Below are 24760 nucleotides of genomic sequence, written 5' to 3'. Positions count from 1 at the left end.
TAGTAATCTGTATGTGTTTATGTATGTACCTTTATCTATGGAATTTATGTTGTCCTATATTTTCATGCTGCTGTTTAGCATGTTTTCAGTTTTAAGAAATCCCTTAAGCATATCTTATGAAGTAGGTCTAAGGGTGACAAATTCTCTTAGTTATTGTTTGTCTGGGAAATACATTATCTCCCTATTTTTTTTCAACGTTTATTTATTTTTGGGACAGAGAGAGACAGAGCATGAACGGGGGAGGGGCAGAGAGAGAGGGAGACACAGAATCGGAAACAGGCTCCAGGCTCTGAGCCATCAGCCCAGAGCCTGACACGGGGCTCGAACTCACGAACCGTGAGATCGTGACCTGGCTGAAGTCGGACGCTCAACCGACTGCGCCACCCAGGCGCCCCTCCCTATTTTTAAGGAATGTTTCTGGGTATAGTATTCTTATTTGGCTGTGTTTTTTTCCCTTAGCACTTTGAATATACCCTCTCACTCTCAACTGGCCTCAAGGTTTCTACTGAAAAATAAACGTATATTCTTAGGGAACAGTTTGGGGGAGAGGAGTCTAATATGTGATGAATCAGTTTTCTCTTACTGCATTAAAAATTCCGTCTTTGCTGTTGACTTTTCATAATTTAAGTATAATGTGTCTCAGTGTAATCTCCTTTGGGTTGATCCTATTTCAAGACTTTTGAGCTGCATGAATACTAATGACCATGTCCTTCCAAAGATTTGGGAAGTTTTCAGCCATTATTTCTTTCTGCCCCTTTTTCTCTCTTCTCCTACTGAGATTCCCAAAGTGCATATATTGATTCTCACATGATGTCCTATAAAGCCTGTAAGATTTCCTCACTCTTTTTCATTCTTTTACTTTTTCTTTCCTTTGACTGGATAATTTCAAATGAACTTTCTTTGAGTTGACAGATTCTCTCTTCGCATGATTGAGTCTATTATTGAAGCTCTTTACTGCATTTTTTCATTTTATTCACTGTATTCTTTAGCTCCAGAATTTGTCTGGTTATCTTTTGTGATTTCTTTCTCTGTTAAACTTCATATTTTCTTCAATTATTATCTTGATTTCACTGAGTTGTCTTTGTTCTCCTGTAGCTAAATGAGCTTTCTTAAAACAATAATTTTGAATTTATTGACAGATCTCCCTTTCTTCGGAGCCAGTTACTATAATACAGTGTTCTTTTAGTGGTGCCCTGTTCCCTTGATTTTTTTTATGTGGTTCTTATAGCCTTGCATTGATGTCTGCACATTTGAGGGAGCAGTAACCTCTTCTAGATTTTATGGACTATCTTCAGTGGGAAAAGACCTATGAGTTATTGTCAGGCCACCAGCTGAGTAGGGCACAATGGCTCTAACTCCAAAGGAAAGGGGAACCACCAAGGAGGTTTTGACTTCAGGGAGGGTGCAGCAGTATACACTCTATGAAGCTAGGACACCTGAGGTCAACATGGTCAAAAACCACAGGGTTCTGTGGCAGCACCGAAGGCTACTGGGTCGTCAGTGTCAAAAGCCACTGCAATTCCCCTGTTCTCCTTTTCCCCACAGGAGGAAGTCATGGCCAAAGGGATCCTCCTAGAGCTGGGTCCAGTCAGGGTCTTGGGTTTGTACATGGTTATGAGACATGAATGGCAGCTCCAGCCCTGGTGTCTCCTTCTCCAATGGAGGCACAATGGGATGGACTCCAGACAGCTCCATTTGCTGGGTTAAGCATCAGTGAAGACTGCAGGGATCCTCAGTAGCAAAAGTTTCAGATATCCATAGTGGTAACAAGGGCTGCAAGGGTCCTCCTGCTGTGTTCACACATGGTAGCAAGTTACACTACTGAGATCCTTCTTGGCATCAAACTATGATGGACTGAGGGATGGTGTGAAGCAGATAAAATGCTTCTTATACTTTTCTATGTGACCATCCTGAGTTTGAGCTCCTAAGGGTTTATGTAGCTTCTTCATTGTACTCTAAGCTCTCCCATAGCTATTTTCATCAGTATGTAGTTGTTTATAGTTTGTTTCTTTTGGGGGTCAGAGGGGAGCGGAATGAGTGTCGGGACTCCTAGTTCACCATCTTCTTGATGTGACTTCCAGAAAATATTTTATGTTTAAAAGACTCATTTCCTCTCTTTGGTCTCAACCACAAAAACAAGATGACAAAAGGGACGTCATCATTTGGAAAGTATCATAATAAGAACCACACATTATGTCACTACTATGGCTCTCAGCCCTACCACATCTTCAGAAGTTGACCTATGGCAAATGTAGCTATCCTGCCAAGCAGAAGAGAGAATAACTGGAGTGCCAAGGCTAAAAGGTGAAATACCACTGGGACTGATCTAATGAGGCCTCTAAAAATTGTATACCACAGATTAAGGCATGGATTTCATGAAGAAACAACACCTAAACCCAAAAAGGCAACTGTTGCACCATCCAGTTCATCTTAAGGATTTCAGTGAGTAATCATACAATAAATGTTCTGGTTTAAAAAAAAAGAAAACTAATTTCCTGTATTCCAGTTTCCATTTCTGCACATAAGAACTTGGATATCATCATTCCTCCCTAACAACAAGTAGAAACCTGAACAGAATGTAAACTCAAATTCTTCTTAGATCCATGAAAGAGCAAAAAACACAGGGCAAACCACTGCCCACAAGATCGGAGAGACAGACAAGCAAATACAGGGAGTCACAGCTTACCAGAGCAGAGATTTGCTCTGTATAGGAATACCTAAACTGTAATTGAAGAATTGCTGGAGGCCCAGTGAAGACAAATCTGAGAGGTAAAAACACCATGGGCCAAGTCATAGGGGAGGACCCCACAATCTAGTTTACTTCCAGGAACTCAACTAGGTTCTCACAGTAAATACTGGAGAAAAACCCTTTTGTGCATCTGGCAGGGGAAGAGGGAAAAGCAGCATTTTGAAATATACCAGAACATTCTGTTTTTCTTAACAAGATAAGCTCTCTGGAAAATCAAACTAACCAGAGCCCAACTTGCTGGCGCATTATCAGCACATAATTGACCTACAGAATGCAAATGCACAACTCCAGTCACCTCTAGCCTTCCACACAAGATAAAGGAAATACCTAACTCCAACCCACACTAGCCATTCTAACCCATCTAAGAGGGGGAAAAAACTGAGAAAGACTTGTGAAATTCAGTCCAGTGCAGAGGCATGGGCTCACTAAAATACTAAGAGCTAATCACAGAACTAAAAACTCTTCCCCTCCCCCATACCTTACCACCACATTACTAAAGTCATATTTACAATACTAAATTTACAATTTACAATACTAAATACTATTCACATACTAAAGTCATATTTAGTTTCTTTGCCTAATACATCATGTCAAGTTATACAGATAGAATTTTTGTATCCCCCCAAAATTCATGTTAAACCTAATCCCCTATGTGATGTTATTTGGAGGTGGCACCTTTGGGAAGTGATTAACTCATGAGCACAGAGCTCTGATAAATGAGATTAGTGTCCTTATTTGAACAACAACAACAGCAAAGTCACCCAAGATACCTCCCTTGCCCCTTCCACCATGTAAAGACACAGCAAAAAGATGACCTATGAACCATAAGTGAGCTCTCAACAGAACTGAATCTGTTGCCACCTTCATCTTGGGACTTCCCAGACTCCCAGAGCTATAAGGAATAAATTTCTCTTATTTATAAGCTACCCCATCTGTGATATTCTATTATAGCAACCCAAACAGACTAAGACATCTAGTTATTAAGAATAAATTACAACAAATATAAAAAAAAAAAATTAGAAGAAACAGGGCAAGCATCAGAGCCAGACATGGCAGGAAGAGTGCCATCATCAGACGTGAAACTTAAAACAAGTAGGATTACTAGGCTAAGGGCTCTAATGAATAAAGAAAACAGAAGGCAAGAAGAGATGAGAACCACAAAAGGCAGAAAAAGAATGAATGAGAAAAATAGGAGCAAAAAACAAGGGCATCAAATAGAAAACAGTAACAAATGTGGTAGATATTAATCCAACTATATGAAAGATCCTTGAATGTCAATGGTCTAAATTTACCAATTAAAAGACAGATATTATATATCTATATCTATATCTATATCTATATCTATATCTATATCTATATCTATATCTATATCTATAAATTAAAACCAAATGGAGAAAAACACACCATGCTAACACTAATCAAAGGAAAGCATGACTAGGTGTAATTTCAGACAGTACAGATTTCAAAGCAAGGAAGGTTATCAGGGCTAAAGAAGATCATTACATAATTATAAAGAGGCCACTTCTCCAAGAAGACAATTTTTAACGTGTATTTGTCTAACAACAATGCAGCAAACTAAATGGGGCAAAAACCAATAGATCTGCAAATAGAAATATCACAGTTCAAGACTTCAACACCCCTTTCTCAGGCAGGCATAAAATCAATAAGTTGCAATCAATAATATCATCAATATCAATAAACTAGATATAATTGACATCATTAATAGCAATGAAAGCATATATGGAAATCTAAGTTCCCATCTTAGGAAAACTTAAAAAAACAAATTAAATTGAAAGTAGGTAAAAGGAAAGAAATAAGTAGAATTAGAGCAGAAATCAATAATATTAAAAATAAATGAAAAATAATGAAAACAAAAGTTGGTCTTTAAAAATATCAATCAAATCTATAAGTCTCTAGCCAGACAAACTAAGAAAAAAAGAGAGAGGGCACAAATTACTGATATCAGAAATGAAGGAAAGAACATCACTACAGATCTCACAAACATTAAAAGAATAAAGGAACATTATGAACTCTATGCTCATACATTTGATAAGCCTGATAAAATGGACCAATTCCTTGAAAAGACTCAAGCTTTCAAACTCACACAAGAAAAAATAGATGATCTGAATAGGCGTATATCTATTTTAAAAATTGAATCCATAATTAATAACCTTCCTAAAAAAAGAAAGCACCAAGCCCAGATGGATTCACTGGTGAATTTTACCAAACATTAAAGGAACAACTTAGATCAATTCTCTACAAACTCTTTCAGAGGATAGAAGCAGAGGGAATACTTCCTCTCATTCTATGAAACCACCATAACCCTAATACCAAAACCAAAAAAAAAATTACAAATATAGAAAACTACAGACCATTATCTCTCATGATTCCAAATTATACACTTTTTATCCTGTTAGAGACTTATAATTGTAATCCTATAAAAACAATTATATTATTCTATTATCGTGTCTTTTCATTTCTAGAAACAATACTTTTCATTGCTGATTGATATTCAGGGGAAGACTAAGGAAATCAAATGCAGAGAAAATTCTTATTGAAATAGCTATTGATTTTTCAGCTGTGAATCATTTATTTATCCTTATTCTAAATGGGTTCATTTAAAAATTTTTATTCTATACTCTTCAAAGTTTTTTTTTTTAATTTTTTACTTGAGTATAGTTAATACATAATGTTACATTAGTTTCAGATGTACACCATAGTGATTCAATTGCTCGATACTTATGCTATGCTTGCTACAAGTGTAGCTACCATGTGTCACCATATAACACTATTACAATATCACTAACTATACTCCCTTTCTGTCCCCTTTATTCTCATGACTTATTCATTCCATAACTATAAACCTGTATCTCCCACTCCCTGTCAACCCCCTCCACTCCTTTCCTCTGGCAACCATCAGTTTGTTCTACACATTTATAGGTCTGATTCTGCTTTCTGCTTATTTGTCTATCCACTTGTTCTGTTCTTTTAAACTTCACATATGAGTGAAATTACACAATATTTCTCTCTCTCAGTCTGATTTATTTCACTTAGTAGAATATTCTCTATGTCCAACCAGGTTGCTGCAAATAGCAAGATCTCATCCTTTTTTATGTCTATGTAATAGTCCATCATTCAAGTTTTTATGTTTAAATATAAAAAATATACTGAAGAGGAAAAAAAAAGTTCCAGGGCTTTATTTGCCTACAATTTCTAAATAAGTAAACTGAAGCATAGCTACAAAAAAAATTTAATGGAATTTTGGGTTTTATATTAATAAATATATACTATCCAGAAGGAGGATGAAAATCCCATGTACAAATCAGACCATACCAAGAATATTATGCTTAGTTCTAGTATCAGATTAAAAAGAGAGACAGACAGAGAGGAGACTTACAAACTACTTTAAGAAGATCCCTAGACAACTTCAAAGGAAAATAAACTATCATGAAGTTAAATAGTAAGAATAGTCAAAAGTAGTTAGAACTTTTATCCTTACTAGAAAAAGACTAAAAAGAAAGCATAGGAAGAGGGAGAAAAAGTAGGCAGAAAGCAGGCAAGTTTAGGTCAGTTTAAGAAGGAAATTGTAAGAAACAGAGTTGTCCACTAGTGAAACAATAAACCTTAGGGCTAGTGAGTTCTTTATCACAAGAGGTGATCAAGCAGAGATGGTAATCACTTGGAGATTTTAAGTATAGTTCCTTCAGCAATATTCACTGAATAACAACTAACTACCAGGCATGATAAATCCAAAGACTACTCTAACCTTGTAATTATCAGAGTCAATGATGTTAAAACATAGAAAGTAGATGAACTAGCTACATTTCAACTTACCTTTTTTTCCTCCTGCTGTATTATTACTTCATAAAATCGTGGGAGATATGAGCAATGATTTTGCTGTTGGTCTTTCTTGATATTAATATTTTCATAATGAGGCGTCTTTTTCCTTTAGGAAAGTCAAAAAGAAATTGAGGAACTCTCAATTTCAAATACATAATTATTTACTTAAGCAAAGAGAATACTTTTACACTAATGTTTCCTGCTTAAAACGTATGCAATAATGAGGAGCCTGGGTGGCTCAGTCAGTTAAGTGCCCAATTTCAACTCAGATTATGACCTTGCAGTTCATGAGTTCAAGTCCTGCATCAGGCTCTCTGCTGCCAGCACAGAACCCGCTTCAGACCACCTGTCCCTCTCTCTCTGTGTCCCTCCCCCTTTCTCTCTCACTCTCTCTCAAAAAATAAAATAAACATTTTTTAAAAACGTAGGGGGAGCCTGGGTGGCTCAGTCAGTTAAGCGACTGACTTTGGCTCAGGTCGTGATCTCATGGTTTGTGAGTTCAAGCCCTGAGTCAGGCTCTGTGCTGACAGCTCAGAGCCTGGAGCTTACTTTGGATTCTGTGTCTCCCTCTCTCTCTGCCCGTCTCCCACTCACGCCTCTCTCTCTCTCTGTCTCTCTCTCTCTCTCTCAAAAATAAATAAGCATTAAAAACATTTTTTTAAAAATCATATGCAGCAATAAGATTATCTGGGTATTGGGGTGCCTGGGTGGCTCAGTCAGTTAGGTGTCCGACTCCTGATTTCAGCTCAGGTCATGATCTCAGGGTTGTGAGATGGAGCCCTGGAGAGATTCTCTCTCTCCTTTCTCTAGCCCTCCCCTGCTCATTTTCTCTCTCTCTCTCTCTCTCAAAAAAAAAAAAAAAAAAAAAAAAAAGATAATCTGGTTATGTTGGTTAGTTCTGCATTTTCCAATTCAGAGCATTATAATAAACCTATACTAATAATTACTCCAAATAAAAAAATAGGATGTAGGATTTATGTCCAGAGGTTTGTTTGGTTTAGGGTTTGTTTGCTCATTTTTATCCAGAGCTTAAATAAAAAGTTACCAAAAATTTTTTCCTGTGATTTCTATTTAACAGAAAACACCTTTCAAATTTCAAATCCCCTGATATCTCAACTAAAATGAGAGGGTAAAGTTCTATGCTATTTATAGCACACACACACACAAAAAAAAAGGCATAAAGACCTTTGAAAACAAAAGAGAAAGCTTTATTTTTCTCTGAAGATTTTTCTCTGAAACCACAAGCTCAAGAAAGAATAAGAAACTAAGTAAACAGTGATTAGGAGCCCACAAGCTTCAGAATCAGACATCCTGATGTGAATCCTAGCATTGTTATCTATTAGCTGTGTGACCTTACACAAATCATCTTACTTTTCTAATCTTCAAAATAGATTCTTCACCTAATTGGAAATAGTAACAACCAATTCTCAAGATTGTAATGATTAAAGTGGATAATATAGGTGAAGTGTTTAATACCATACATGGCCCATAAGTACACAGTAGCCATTAGCTATTATTATTACAAGAATTATTATTTAATAGGCTATACTGACTATACTGTTTTCTCCATTTCTTAAACAGAACATCCAAAAAACCTCATATTAAACATTTCTAATGAACTATACTGAACATAAGCATTTTCAAAAACAGATTAATAGAAAAACATAAAAACAAATGTTTAATTCACATAATTGCAATTATTTTCTTTGACATTGCTATGACTTAAATATACATTTAACATCTCAGTTCACTGGCAAATGCTCACTTTGTTGATTCTTTTCACATGAAATTCAACAAATTAACTTGTTTTCAAAACCTCAAATAGTTGTATGGATAATCAAATTTATATTTGGGAGATCAGAAAGATCACATATCATTTAGGTTGGTGTCTTTCCCAAAAAGAGACCTAGAAGTTTGTCTTTCCATTTACAATTCAATGACCAAGTATCTCCACTTTTATACTATATCAGATATCCCAGAACAATTCTCACTTGATCAATAAAGCAAAAAAGTAAAAAAAAAAAAAAAAAAAAAAAAAAAAAAAAAAAAAAGTTAAAAAAGGGTAGAAATGTCAGTTATCAGAAGGAACCAAGACAATTCCAACTAAAAGGTACAGTGACGGCAGCAACACCAAAGAGCAGACAAATTATGGAAATGGTGACATAACTGAAGCAGTCTGGAATGCAATCTATAGTACATTCCTACAAGCAAAAGTGAAAAATGTGAATGGAAGAAGAAATGCAGGAAATAAAAAAAGCTCAAAGAGAAAGTAACATTACAAAGCCAGTAATTAGAATGGGAGTGGGCGATAATTCAAGAAACAAAAGACACCTAGGAAAAACTACCAAGCAAAATCAGAGCAACACGGTTAGACGGAGTCCTGGTTATGCCTGAAGTATTTAGTCAGAAGTGTAGTGAAATGGAAAGAAAGCAATCATCAGAGAACACATACCTTTGAAAAGTTAATTTTGCTTCATGTTAATTAAACCTCAATAAAACTGATGAGAAGGTAGGCAAGGCAAGCAGGCAGACAGACAGATTAAACAGACAGACAGATAAGCAAATCAGCCAAAATGGAAGAAAAAAGACAAGATTAGGATACTGAATAACAAAAGCATATGTCAAGGGGATGAGCACAGTTAGTAAAACCATTTCACAGACTTTGTTTTGTTTGGAAGAATGACAAAGATATTAAGTTTAGACCCCATTAAGCTAAATGTACATATTAAAGTTCTCATGTAACTACTAAAAGAATAAAAGTACAAGATGTACCTCCTATATTAGGAGTGAAAAAAATGAAAAAGAAAAGAGAACAGGTATAAATTCCCCAAAACAAGAACCATGTTTTATTCTTTTAATTCTCAGTTACTATGTTTAGTACTAGCACATAGCAAGAATTCAAACAATGTTTGTTCAATGAATGAACATTAGCAAGGGAGTCCAAGCAAGAGAGCCTAAGCTACATCCACCACTGGCATATAGATGAGTCTAAATCTGTGTAGGAAACTAATTAGATAGGTAATCACTGTGGGACTTCTTAGAAGAAAACTCATTCTATTAGAGAAAGAATCAGGCAGATAAGCGATTCTGTTTAAAGTTTTTAACGATGAAAGCAGGTGACAGGTTCTGAGAACAACATAGTATTGTTTCTCAATTTTCCCTTTCATGTACACATGTCTAAGGCCTTACTGTAGGAGGAGAGAATAAAGATAGAAAGAGTTATTTGTCTGGAAATGCATTTCTTAAACTTCATAAATATAACTTTCAATCTGATGCTATGGCTCTGACCCTGCCACCCCCCACCTCCAATGAGAATGGTTTATAAATCTATCATTTAGTCAGAAGAATGGACACCAGAGCCAGGGACAAGATAAATACTGAGTCATCTTCTTTTATATTTTCTCTGATCTTCTGTGCATATTTTAGTACTCAGACACATGGGCTGTACAATTACAAACAGACCTCAGTTAAAGTCTAGCTCTGTCACTTAACAGCCTCATGATCTTAAATGTTAATTATTTTTTGACCCTTGCATTTTTCAGTGATAAATATGTATAACAATAGTGACTACACAGAGACTTGCAATGATTAAATGAGGTAATACATGTAAAGCAGGTAACACAGGATCTGGCTCGCAAAAAAAGCAATAGTTTTCATATAGCCTATTCCAAAATATAATACTTCTTGAAGTTTTTCATACTGATTTGTCCTTTCATAACAGCCTGTCCTAAATTATTAGAATACTTTCCAGTCAAGAACTACATTAAAAGCATATTTCTTTTACTTACTGGACTATATCATACTGCCCAGGACCAGGCCCTGACTTCATAGGAAACTGGAGTCTTCCCAAAGAGTTGCCAAAATGTATCCCCTTATATTTCAAAGTTGCATTGGAAAAATCCTTAAAAAAAAATTTAAAAGGTGAACATGAGACATAGTTTAAAAGAGTCGTGAAACAATGTTTCATTTTATTTGGGTCTAAATCTAAAACAAGGACAGCCTTAGTCAAGGGGGTTCCACTAACAAATGCTAAAGTCTCCTTCAACCTAAGTTATTGCCGCTGTGCCGCATCCCACTCCTGACTCAGCCAAGACCCTAGGGGAAAAGTATGTCTAGCTTTAGTATATCTTCAATCAATATGAACAGCTTTGTCTTGGCAGTGCAGGAAGCAATCTAAAACCTTAAGGGCAATAAAGATGAGCTTCTCATTGTTTAACAAAGTGAGGATGGGGCAGAACTGTATGATTTAGGGAATAGAAAGTCTGTTAAAAACGATCTTAATTAAATAGAAATTAATTTCAAGAAAGTAAATTCAAATTCAAATATCACAGATATTAGAGAACTTCTAATTACCTGGTATTTAAAACTATAATATATTCATGTAAACTTTTCATAAAGTAACAAATACATGACAAACAAATTAAACACTACCCCTGTTTCATTTTCACAATGCTTGAGGTCCAAATCAGTTCTTTAACACTACAGAAATTATTTGTGATATGAGAAATCAACCATCATGTTTCCTTTGCATCCCCTGTAATGTCAATTTTTTAAAATCAAGCTGATGAACAGCCACTTTTATTTTTTTTATTTTTTAAATGTTTTTATTTATTTTTGAGACACAGAGAGAGACAGAGCATAGCGGGGAAGGGTCAGAGAGAGGGAGACACAGAATCTGAAGCAGGCTCCAGGCTCTGAGCTGTCAGCACAGAGCCCTACAGAGGGCTTGAACTCAAGAATGGGAGATCATGACCTGAGCCGAAGTCGGACGCTTAACCGAGTGAGCTACCAGGTGCCCCAATAAATGTCAAAATTAAGCATGACCCTGAAAAGTTCACTTCAGAGAAGTTAAAGGACCTGCTTTCATTAGAAATTAATAAAATAATAAAATATAACATAAGAACAGTAATCTCTCTTACAGAAATTCTTTTTTGTTGACCTAATATATTCTAAATTGAGCAATCACTTAAGAATTTTTTAAATCATTTTTTAACCAATGGTAAAAGGTAAACTCTATTTTTTAATTCATATTTGTAAAAACATAGCTTTAAAATAAGCTTGGATAAATACTCTAACTTATATACACATAAAAAAATAAAATCCCCATAATAAACTTGTAGGTTAACTGCATAAAACTGTGTCACCCCTTCTACGTGACTATTACTCTTCTAGAATAGTGAGACCAACCTCTGTCAATTATCATAAATAATCATTAATGAAATAAATAGCACTATTAGCGATAGAAAGTGTAATTCCAGTTCAAAATGGTGAATCAAACCCCACATCTGCCCAACTCCTACTAAAACTTCAAAAGGAGTGCATAAAATAGACACAAATTATCAATGCTAGAAACTAAGAGAAAGTGTTATTCACATGCCAAAATTTCAATGAATTTCTGGGAAATATAGCACAGCAGAGACTATAACTAGAAAAGGAACTTATTGTATATGAAAAGAACCTCCTCTGAGGCTTTTGATGATCCCAAAGAGACAGAAACTAGAGACAAGGATGGACTCGGGTGGTGGGAGCAAGTCTCAAAATTCCTTGCACCCTTTGAGATTTGTGCCAGGGCCATTACATGAAGTGATGAAAGACAATGTTAACACCCACTCTATTCTTGGCATACATGTTGAAAATAAATTGGAAGCACAGCCATTGCCTCCAAGGAGGACACACTTTCTATTTACAGAGGCACCACTCCAGAAAGCTTCAGGACACCACAACAAAATCCAAAAAGAACCTAGTACAGCACTAAAATTCCCTACTATGTCAAAATGCCTTTTACTCCCTAGGACTTACCATTAATCACTAACCCTCACATGTTGTATAATACAAACACAATAAAACTAAACTGTCCCTTCCACACCCACCAGATCTTCAAGAATTAAAAAATAGGGGCCAAGACAATCTCTGACAGAATTTTGATGCTTCTATAAAGTGAAATGGGACCTTTGCTGATTCTTTTTATAGATGCAATCACAAAGAGAAATTGAACTACAGTTTCTCTACAGGTTTCCCTTGCTTGATTTCCCTTGTCTGTTCCTTGCTTGGGGGTAGTAGAGGATGTTGGAGCCAAGGGTAAAGAAACAGAGTTAATAATTATTTCTAAGTAGGATTCAGACATGTCTTGAAATGTCTGGTGAACTGAATGGGCAAACCAACCAGAAGGCAAATGTGAAAACAAATCCTATAGGAAGTAACTAATCATAATGACTCTCACCCAGTAAGAAATTCATACTGTCAAAAGAGTAGCAATGCTAAATACTGAATATTTTCTGTTGACTGAATTCACCACCTAACAGTCCCCACTGGATTTATGCAAGTGTCCTGTGGGGTACAAAGAGGCTATGATAAAAATCTAAAAGACCTCTTTCATTAAACACTGGTAAAACCGAGCGGTACTTTTAGACCCCTCTAACACAGTATAACACAAAGACAGAAGAACCATTATCCCCCCAACCTCACCCCAGCTCATCACGCACTTTAGCTGTGATCAAGTACAATGGTAGAAACGCCCAGCAGAGAGCACCATCTGGCAAGAGACTGAAGAGCCTGGTGGAACAGCAGCCGTCTCCGTGGAAATAGACTTGTCAGGGAGCATGATCCAGACAGCCTCCTGAGGACTCCCAGAAACACCGGGAAAGGAGAAGTTTGCAGAAGGCTAGAGGACCTCTACCATCATTAGGAGGAGACAACATACTTATATTTGAGCTATTAGCAAAGCTGTGACTCTCTTTAGTATTCACAATCCAATGAAGTCTGGAAAAACTGGTTGTATAAATAAAAAAGGATTAATCCTTATTTCCACAAGAAATATTCTGATCTCAATGTACTTAGATTATTAATGCATAGATCCCTTCTAATGAATTACAACACAAATAGAAGAGAGTGTACATACAGAGTACATACATACATACATATATAGAAAGTATATATTGCTTTGGCACTCCTGAGTATAACACAAAAGGGAATAAGGCAGTCAGACCATCCAAAGATTTCCCATCTTCACTATGGATGTTCAGCTTTAACACGCTATGAAGCTATAACACTATAAAGCACTAAATCAAAGTAAGATGATATTATTACTATTATTACAGTCATAAGTATGCTTTCTAGCCGATCCATAATTCTCAAGCCCAGATCTTTGTCAGTACTAGAAGGAACAGAGATATGAATAAAAATGGGAAGAGCTATCCCAGCAATCTCTGTAACACATAGAGTATACACTGATTTGGCACTCCTGAGTGTAACACAAAAGGGAATAAGGCAGTCAGACCATGCAAAGGCTTTGGATCTGGCTGCAGACACAAATGCTATAATACCTAGCAGAACAGCATAGAAAAACGGCACAGACTAACACGTCCAGCAGAGCCACAGATGGTAGTAGAGGAATGCTGGAAGAAACTGCGGCATCCCCTAGAGGAGCTGAAAAGCAGCCTGTTCCTTCAGGCCAGTGACAACTCCAAAGACTGCTGCACCCTACAGAGCTTCAGGAAAAGGAAGAATGGCAAGCCACACAACACTTTCTTTTGCTAAAGTACGTGTTCTAGACCATCTTTCACATGCAATTACCTAATATTGCCATAAATTTCAAAGTACATATATGGTTTTGCAGACAGAAAAAGTGTAATTTCTCCATTTGTTCTGTACTTTATTTCTACTTAGAAATTAAGTCAAATTTCATAATTGTGCAGATTTTTGGCATAATAAGAAGTGAAGCACACAAATGTAGAACTCTGTTCTAATATAATATATCCATTTTAGGTATGTTAGATGTTTTATATATTTCAGGCAGGAGCATATCCATTTTTATTTACTATAGCCTATAGATTTTTTTTATTCATTTTTGAGAGACAGAGAGAGACAGAGTATGAGCAGGGGAGGGGCAGAAAGAGAGAGAGGGAGGCACAGAATCAAAGGCACAGAGAGCTGTCAGCACAGAGCCCAACACAGGGCTCGAACTCACAAACCGCGAGATCATGACGTGAGCCGAAGTCGGATGCTTAACTGACTGAGTCACCCAGGCGCCCCAAGCCTATAGATTTTTTAAATATCAATATTGTAAGACAGCATTTTGATAAATCATCTTACATCACATTTTTAAAACCTAAAAAATACATGTTAGAGTTTTATATTAATTCTTTTAACATGGCACTTCAAAACCTTGAGCAGAATTATGTCTAAGAAGCTTTCTTCAGGTTAATTTCCACTGTTCTGATTTTGTCCAGTAGAAGGGAAGATTATGCACACATGTGCATATTCACCATTCAACACATTAGCAAAATCCTTCTCCTGTATATATACTAACATTCATTTCACCTAAACCATGTGAATTGACAACTACTTAATTCACTAACCTCTGACTGTGGAGGTTACTCAGGTAAATGTTCAATCTGAAATTTAATTTAAAAGCCTCTTAAAAATGCAACACAGAAAATGAAAAATAAATTGATGCACTCTTAACTCTAAATCATACTCTCTTTATATCAAGAAGTGTTGACAATATCAATTTCAAGGTCATTGTCAACTTGGAAAATCATTAGCAAATAAAATATGACTTAATTGAAGCAAACTCAGCATGGAGCTGCATTATTTTAAGTGAATGTTGTAATATAACTTGAAGAAGAATTACTAACTGCCACTCCCATTGACAATAAAATGTATGAAGAAGGGGCTATGCAACTTTTCCACCACATCTTTTCCATAATTAAGTATGGAAATAGGATTTGTGAAGAATTAAAAGTCCCAAAGTGCATCAATTCAAACACTAATGGACTGCTCTCCAGCATGGCAGCACATAGGTATTTCCCAGCATGTTATCATTAGCAAATGTCAATGCCATAATTCCAACCACAAACGTTTGAAATTTCAAGCTTGTGAAATCCACTTCTGGAAAGTAGACTTCTAATGGTTACCTGGACTTTTCTTAAAAAGGGAGAGAGAAATAGAGAACCTATATTTTATAATTGAAATGTTAGAGAGAGACAGAGAGAGAGAACCTAAATTTTATAATTCAAATATTACACAAAGTAATTTATACATAGAATTTTTCTTTACTGATTATATATGCAGCTAAAATGTATCATTTGTTGGCTAGAATCTTATATAACTCTTAATTTCAGAGTTTCTTCTCTATTTAAATGCTATGTAAAATATCTTCAGCAGATGTTATTCACCACATCAGGGAAGAATCACAATAATTACACATCTATTGGATTATTTTCTTAATTTTCTATTAATACATCTAGAAACTGAGTCCATATATTATATTATCTCAAAAAGTAGCTAAGGAGATATATAGAATTAACAGAAATCGGGTAAGACCTAAATGAACATTACTACAGTATCAATTTCATAGTAGTCTATAGGAACATGTTGGGTTTTTTTTTGTGAAGGAAAAATGAGAAATAAATTTTACATGTAAAAGTAATGTTTAGTCATATGTGGAAAAGGTTTTGTACATCTAGGTAAGCTTGGAGGCATGATTTTGGTCTTCAAATAGATGATATATTATTCCAAAACAAAGAAATAGTGTGTGTGTGTGTGTGTGTGTGTGTGTATACACATACCATATATATCTATATACCGTATATATATACCATATATGTATACATACCATATATATACATATCATATACATATATACATAGTATATATATAGTATACATATATATATAGTATAATTTTTAAAAAAGAATAACCATTTTAAGATGTAAACAGAAATCAGAGAACTGTTTAAGCTAAGGCCAAGGATCTATCATTATTGTGAAAAAAAGTTTAAGTAACCTGGCCAAGAACAAATAACTCTTAAGTGGTAAAGTGAAGAAACAAACCCAGGCAGTATACTCCATTACACTACCTCTCATAACTTTTTACCTTGGACAGCATATACTGCTATTAAACCACAGGACTTCCATTAATTTCACAGCAATTTTTACAAAATTTATCTCCATTGTTCTTCTAAGCATCTTCCTCAAATATCTAAGATACTGGTACTCTCTGTTGATGAAGACTACTTATTTTGACATTATTAACAGGATGATGGGATAGTGAAGGCCTAAAAAACCAGGTATGGCACTGAGAGAGCAAAATACTCATGGGACAAAAGACCCATAGTCAGAAATAAATGGGAAATCTCAAGGTGAGAATAAGAGACACATCTTTAACTCACAATGTCCTTATTCTCCATATTTCCAGAGGTAGCCTCATTCCAAAGCATGAAGCCGTCCATGAGGTCTTAAAACATCTATATTTGAATATAAAATGTTATCATTTTTACTATGTTCCATAATCAGTAGGAATCAGAGGAGTCACAAGCTAAAAATTAAATAATACTGGCTTATGCATTTACCATTATCATTGTTATTTCTTTGTGTGGACTTAAATTACTCTCTAATAACCTTTCATTTCAGCCTGAAGGACTGCCTCTAGTATTTTCTTTAGGAGAAATACCAGAGAGAAATTCTATCAGTTCCTGTTGGTCTGGGAATGTCCTAATTTCACCTTCAGTTTCAAAGAATAGAATTCTTGATTTTTTTTTTCAGCACTTTAAGGCTATCATCCCATTGCCTTCTGGCCTCCATAGTCTCTAGTAAGTCAGTTGTTAATTTTATTGGGGAATTCCTTGTCCCTTCTCTTGTTCCTTTGACTATTTCTCTTTGTCTTTGGCTTTCAACAGTTAGACTGTAATATATCTCTTTACATTTATCCTGTTTGGAATTCATTGAGCTTCTTGTATGTGTAGATAAATATTTTTCATCGAATTTGGGGTGTTTTTAGTCATTACTTCTTCAAATATTCTCTCCACTCCTTTTTCTTCTTTCATCCTGAGACTTCCATTAGGCATATGTTGCTATGCTTGATGGTGTTCCAAAGTCTCTAAGGGTATGTTAATCTTTCTTCATTCTTTTCTTGTCAGACTGCACAGTATCAATTGACTTGTCCTCAGGTTTGCTAATTCCTTCTTCTGTCAGTTCAAATCCATTACTGAATCCCTCTAGCAAATATTCATTTTCGTAACTGTCTTTTTCAATTCTAGAATTTCTATTTGATTTCTTTCTATAATTTCTAACTTTTTATTGATATATTCTACTTGGTGAAACACTGTTCTTATATTTTCCTTTAGTTCTTAGTTCTTTAGACATACCTTCCTTAACTTCTTTGAATATATTTAAAATAGCTGATTTAACAACTTCGTCTACTAAGTCCAACATACTGGCTTCCTCAAGAACAGTTTCTATCCATTGCTTCTTTTCCTACATATGGGCCATATTTTTTTGTTCTTTGTATCTCTCAGAATTTTTTGTTGAAAATTGCATGTTTTAGATAATAAAACATTGCAACACTGAAAATCAGAATCTCTCCCTGCCACCTAAAGGTTTGTTGTTGTTTGGCTAGTGATTTTCCTAGACTATCTACAGATTCTGTATTCTTTGTCATAATGTGTCTACTGAAGTCCCAGCCTGGTTAGCTGAGTGGTCAGGTAATGGTTGGACCAAGGTTGGACAAGGCATTTCTTTAAATGCCTTGAACCAATAAGTCTCCAACCTCTGCAGAGGTACTCTTTGCATGCGTTGGGGCACACCTTCAATGTTCAAGTAGACAGTTTACAAGTCTGCCTTAGTCTTCACTTCCTGCCTGTATAGAGCCTCAAGGTCACCTACAGGTAAGAGCTTTGTACTTTGTCAACTCTGTTTTTGCAGTGATGGGTTAACTATGAAATTCTTTTGAGTGTTTTACAGGATTAAGCAAATAAATATATTGAGAATAATGGAATGATAAGTTTCTCAAATATGGAAAAGGAAAGCCTAGAACAAATCTGTGGTACTAGACTGGAATTTCCTAAGAACAAGACATTCTCTTTTATAACCACAACATAGTTATCAAAATCAGGTATCAGCATAAACTCAAAGTTTTTAATATAAAGATCAATAAAAAGTAAGTATGAAGCTCTAACTCATCGACTGATGGCCTGGAGCAGTGACACCTCATTAGCAATGCATGTACATAGTATACTGATCTTGTTTTGAAATACCATTCTCTACTAAATGGAAGTACGAGGGTTCCTTAAAGAAATGTCTGATTCCAAAGCTGGGGCAGGGAAAAAAAATAAGTGTACCTGAAACGTCTTATTGTGCCAGAAGGTAAAGAAATGCTAAAAGAATGATAAGGACATGTCAAAAAGTCACTAGGAATAGCTTAAAAGGACTCCTAAGGATCAAATCTGAGGTAATTTAAACCTCAAAATAAATAATGACAGTAATAAATTGTAACTCTTTGAGTAAAACAGGAATTCATTAATCTATACCAATATAAATGGGAAAGATAAAGCTCTTCTTCATAATAAAGTGCCAACAAATAAATGTTAAAGGAAAGATGGAGTTATAAAACCACGATTTGAAGAGCGCCTGGGTGGCTCAATCAGTTAAGCATCCAAATTCAGCTCAGGTCATGATCTCCCAGTTTGTGAGTTTCAGCCCCCCATGGAGCTGTGTGCTGACAGCTCAGAGCCTGGAGCCTGCTTCAGATTCTGTGTCTCCCTCTCTCTTTGTCCCTCCCCCACTCACACTCTGTCTCTCATCTCTCTCAAAAATAAATAAACACTAAAAAAAAAAAAAAACACCATTTGATAAACACAAGTAAAATTAATTTAGGCACCATCAAAGGATATTAAACTAGTGAGTGTGATGAAGAAAATAATATCTATCCTTAAAGTAACTCCCACAAAACATCTATAATTTAAAAAAAAAATGGTAACTTTACAGTAGATAAAACTGAAAGACATCACCTCAAGTTAACATCACCAATCTTGGGATAAGCAGACATCCTGTGCCTGAGAAGGAAACATCACTTTTGCAGTACTCCTGCTAAAATATAAACTTACTCTAATCATGTGAATATGCACAAATCCCAAATTAAGAAATATTCTACAAAATAACTAGGCTGTACTCTACAAAAACTCAAGGTTACAACTGACAAAGAAAGACTAAAGAACTGTGCTAAATTAAAGGAATCTGAAGAGACACGACAACTAATTGCAATGTGTAATACCACATTTGACTCCAGAATAAAATTATTTAAAAAAAAAAAAGATATCATTGAGATCATTAGCATTTATTTTAAATCTGTAGATCAGATATTAGTATTATGTGAATGAAAACTTCCTGCTTTTGATAATTACATTGTGGTTATAAAAGAGAATGTCTTTGGGGCGCCTGGGTGGCACAGTCGGTTAAGCGTCCGACTTCAGCCAGGTCACGATCTCGCTGTCCGTGAGTTCGAGCCCCGCGTCAGGCTCTGGGCTGATGGCTCGGAGCCTGGAGCCTGTTTCCGATTCTGTGTCTCCCTCTCTCTCTGCCCCTCCCCCGTTCATGCTCTGTCTCTCTCTGTCCCAAAAATAAATAAAAAACGTTGAAAAAAAATTTAAAAAAAAAATAAATAAATAAATAAATAAAAATAAAAGAGAATGTCTTCTTCTTGGGAAATATACATTGACGTATTTAAGAGTAAAGGGACATCATGTCTTAAATGTGCCCTCCAATTCTTTGATAAAAATAATAATATAAATATATAGGAAGAAAAACTGATAAAGCAAATGTGATAAAATGTTAACTGCAGATGGGGCGCCTGGGTGGCGCAGTCAGTTAAGCGTCCGACTTCAGCCAGGTCACGATCTCGCGGTCCGTGAGTTCGAGCCCCGCATCAGGCTCTGGGCTGATGGCTCGGAGCCTGGAGCCTGTTTCCGATTCTGTGTCTCCCTCTCTCTCTGCCCCTCCCCCATTCATGCTCTGTCTCTCTCTGTCCCAAAAATAAATAAACGTTGAAAAAAAAAATGTTAACTGCAGAATCTGAGCAAGTTATATGGTAATTCTCTGGATTATTCTTGTAACTTTTCTATCAGTCTGAAAATATTTCAAAATTTAATTTTTTTTTTAAAGAAAAGTAATGGGGCACCTGGGTGGCTCAGTTGATTGAGCATTCAACACTAGATTTGGGGTCAGTCATGATCCCACAGTCGTGGGATTGAGCCCCATGTCAGGCTCCACACTGAGCATGGGAACTGCTTAACATTCTCTCTCTCTCTCTCTCCCTCTGCCCTTCTCTACCCACCCCCAAATAAAAAATTTTAAAAAGTACTAACTGAGAACAATAAATGAATTAGATCCACACGGTTAATAACATTAAGTCAAAAAACAAGCAGCCTACATACCAGATGATACCATTTACTTAAAATTTTTAAATCACACAATATATATTGTTATTCATGTATGTAATATAGATTCAGTGTTTACTTTGGCAAAGGAAAAAGAATGGAAGGAGGGAAACTGGGTAATTATGTTTAATGTTACTATGTTATATGTGATGGTGGGTCCATGAGTATCTGTTATATTTGTTTACTTCATTTTAGTTTCAGTAAAATTAACATACAGTGTTATATTAGTTTCAGGTGTACAGTGATTCCACAATTCCATACATTACCCACTGTTCATCATGGCAAGTGCACTCCTTTTTTTTTTAATTTTTTTAACATTTATTTATTTTTGAGACACAGAGAGAGACAGAGCATGAGAAGGGGAGGGACAGAGAGAGAGGGAGACACAGAATCCGAAGCAGGCTCCAGTCTCCGAGCTGTCAGCACAGAGCCTGATACAGGGCTCGAACCCACGAACCATGAGATCATGACCTGAACTGAAGTCAGCCGCTTAACTGACTAAACAACCCAGGAGGGTGACAAGCACACTCCTTAATCCCCATTGTCAATTTCACCCATCATCCCACTGACCTCCTCCCCTCTGGTAACCACCAGTTTGTTCTCTACAGTTCAGAGTCTGTTTCTCACTGCTTCTCAGTCTTTGGGCTAAGATCAAGTGCAGAGTCAGTTTCTTAGTTTATCACTCTCTTTTTTTCCCCTTCACTCATTTTTTGTTTCTTAAATTCCACAAGTGAAATCATATGGTATTTGCCTTTCTCTGGCTTACTTAATGTAGCATTATACTCTCTAGTTCCAACCATGTTACAGCAAATGACAAGATTACATTCTTTTTTATAGCTGAATACTATTCTATTGCATATATATATATATATGTATATATATATATATATATATATATATATCTTCTTTATCTATTCATCTGTCAATGGATACTTGGGCTGCTTACATAATTTGGCTATTGTAAGTAATGCTGCTATAAACATGAGGTGCATATATCCCTTTGAATTAGTGTTTTTGTATTTTGGGGGTAAATACCTACTAATGCAATTACTGGATCATAGGGTGATTCTACTTTTAACTTTTTGAGGAACCTCTATACTGTTTTCCACAGTGGCTGCACCAGTTTGCATTCATGGGTATCTGTTATTATGTTTGTACTATTCTGTGTGTAATTATATAAATTATAATTAATATATTTTAAAAAAACTTTTCACAATTCAAAGTATCTAAGACCCAAAATGCCCCAGTATAGCCACAAACCAAATGGTTTCTAAATGTATTTGGCCCTAAGCCCAAAGATGGAGACATATACAAACAAAAAACTATAGAGAATTGAGAGTAAGAGTCAAGCCAAATCTGAGAATACCCGTTCTTCACCCAAGGTGTCTCTCTCTTCAGCCTCTCCTCAAGTCTATGCTTAATTTTGGTCATTTTCCTCATAAGGATTATTCTTACAGATTTCATAAAAGTATAAAAATACAGCAGGTCCAAAGCACTATGTACTTAAGTCTTGTAATTAAAGAAAAGTTCCTTATCTTTTTTAACAACCATTTGTGGAATAAATAATGATTACACTATCAGATTCAAATTCCTTTAGTATAAAAATTCTCATTTCCCTTTCAAATTCAGGAAAAGAATATCTATGTATCACATATGATTATACATTGTAGCAGAGACTTCTAGTAAGTGAAACCTGTTTCCTCTTCTTCCTAGATATAGTTAGACTATATATCCCAGCCTCCTTGGAAGTTAAGTATGGCCATGTAACTGAACTTTAATACCCAGATTTGTCCACAAAATCCTCCCACTAGCAGTGGGATTTTCCCCTCTGCCAGCTGGATACAGATGAACCGAAGCCCTTTGATGATGAAAGTAACAAATGGAATAAGCATGCATCCCTGAATCTCTACATAGAGGAAAGTCTCTTGTCCACAAGGAACACTCATGTGAGTGAGGAAAAAAAGAATTTCTGTTAAGTTAAGCCATTGACATTTGAGGGTCTATTTATTACTGCAGTTAGTGTTACATTAACAGATGCATAATTATAAACAATCTTCCAATTTTTAATAGGAAATGCATTATACTTACAAATTGAGGTTTATAGTATGCTGGACCTAGTGTGCTGTCACTAGTAGGTGGAAAATGTTTCATAATACTGCCATCCTCATTAATATCATATCCATATGATTGTCCACAAGAAGGAATCGAAGGAACATCAACACTTCTGGAAACTGTAGGTGACCTTGAAAACTTCTGTAAGAAAAAACATTTTCTATTATTTGCTTGGAAGCAAGAGAAAGAATGAAGAACCAAATATTAAAATTACTAAAATGCAATTATTAAATATTGACTTAATAAGTTTCATAATATAAACCAAAAAGGTTTGTTCTATGGAAGTAATTTAAAGGAGTAAATTCAAGTTTCACCTAATCATACAAATTAAGATAATATATAATATTACTATTAAAGCCACGTTAAGAGGTAAGGAGTCCCTCTAACTCGGCTCAGTTATTTATCTTGCTTAGTAAACAAGTATTTCTGATGCTTAGAATAGGCATTCACTCCTACAGTCACATTCCCAATCACCAGTTCCAAGAGGTTACTTATGCCATGCTATCATAACAGCTGCCAGGCAAAAATGAACTTCATAGTTTTCTGTAACATTTCCTGGCTTCATTCCTTCCCAGTTCCAGACTTATCTCCATATTACCTATGCCTTGTATAAATATCCTAATTATGCTGACTAGATAGCAAGGAAAATGTCTATGACATAATACTAAATGGAAATAGAAAGCAGACTTGATGACTATAGGTACATATGATATATGAATTATACATAAGTATATATAGTAATATACATAAGGCATTTAAGGATAAACTGAAAGGAGCTATGTAAAAATTAACAGAATTCTCAAAGTTAGAGCCAGAAGTTTTAGGGTGATTATCCTTTTTTCAAAATTTTCTTTAATGTAAATTTATAATTCCTATAATGTATATTTATAATTTAAATAAAAACAAAAAGAAGTAACATATAGTAGAAATACTAGTATAAAATATAGCAAATAAAATACTGGCATTTAAATGATTTAGTTATCTGGAAAATTACTTATTAAGAATATATTGATAGGGCACCTGGGAGGCTCAGTCAGTTAAGTGCCCAACTCTTGATTTTGGCTCAGGTCATGCATGATCTCGTGGTTCGAGGATTTGAGCACCACACTGGGCTCTGTACTGACAGTGACGACCCTGCTTAGGATTCTCCATCTCCCTCTCTCTCTCTCTGCCCCTCCCCTGCTGCCTCTCTCTCTTAAAACTAAATAAACATAATAAAAAAACTTTTTAAAGAATATATTGATCCTTTGTTGTTTCTGAATAAATAAATGCTATAGTTGAGTACATGCATGCCCAACAGACAATTATGCTATAAACATACCATCACTGGCAGAATTTTACTTTTTTTTTTATTGCTAGAGACAACTATTAAGTAGTTTCAGTGACACTCATGAGACTGATTATCAAATTAAAACAGGAGGTATTGAATGGCTTCTGCTACTTTCAAAAATTATTTGCATAACGTCAAGACTTTCCAAAATGTATCCCCTACCTCCTTCTCCATCCTCTATTCCTACTATTCTCCCTTATATCCTGTACTACAAATATTCCAAAGAACTTTGTTCTTTTCCAAACATACCTTGCCATTAAATACCTCAATGTCTTTATTCAGGTGGTTTTCTCTACCTGGAGTGTTTTTTCCCATTCTTCTTACCTATTTAGTGAATCATTCTTCAAGATCCAGTTAGATTGTGCTATGACTACTCCCTCCAAAAACTCTCCACGTTGGGCTACTAGTAGACATTTTATTATATGTTTATTAAAATAGCAATGCATCAACTGTTTTGTACTGAATTACATTCATTATTTCCCTATTAAAATATAGATCCCAGAGAGCAGTGATTTGT

General features: G+C 35.5%; 1 protein-coding gene and 1 pseudogene across 1 annotated transcript; one reads left to right on the top strand and one right to left on the bottom strand.

The window, feature by feature from the left end:
- Nucleotides 1–2140: 2140 nt before the first annotated feature.
- On the top strand, nt 2141–2480 carry LOC122478390 (annotated as a pseudogene).
- Nucleotides 2481–4642: 2162 nt separating this feature from the next.
- STPG2 (sperm tail PG-rich repeat containing 2) lies at nt 4643–24558 on the bottom strand. The gene is made up of 5 exons (XM_043556265.1): nt 24493–24558; nt 22890–23054; nt 10378–10490; nt 6584–6695; nt 4643–4675 (listed from the first exon to the last, which is right to left on the bottom strand). Exons 1-5 carry the CDS (start codon nt 24556–24558, stop codon nt 4643–4645), a joined length of 489 nt encoding a protein of 162 aa, XP_043412200.1.
- Between the last annotated feature and the right edge of the window lie 202 nt (nt 24559–24760).

This window comes from Prionailurus bengalensis, chromosome B1, assembly GCF_016509475.1.
Source record: "Prionailurus bengalensis isolate Pbe53 chromosome B1, Fcat_Pben_1.1_paternal_pri, whole genome shotgun sequence".
Lineage (NCBI taxonomy): Eukaryota > Metazoa > Chordata > Mammalia > Carnivora > Felidae > Prionailurus > Prionailurus bengalensis.
This window is presented reverse-complemented; position numbering and strand designations above follow the sequence as displayed.

Bases quoted from the DNA above. Each gene is read 5' to 3' on its own strand.
- STPG2 (XM_043556265.1), bottom strand. From the start codon at position 24,558: ATGGGAAAAAACACTCCAGGTAGAGAAAACCACCTGAATAAAGACATT. The intron at 23,055-24,492 runs GTATGTTTGGAA...TTTTTCTTACAG, and splicing joins TTGAGGTATTTAATGGCAAG to AAGTTTTCAAGGTCACCTAC. The intron at 6,696-10,377 runs GTAAGTAAAAGA...ACTTTCCTAAAG, and splicing joins GGGCAGTATGATATAGTCCA to GAAAAAGACGCCTCATTATG.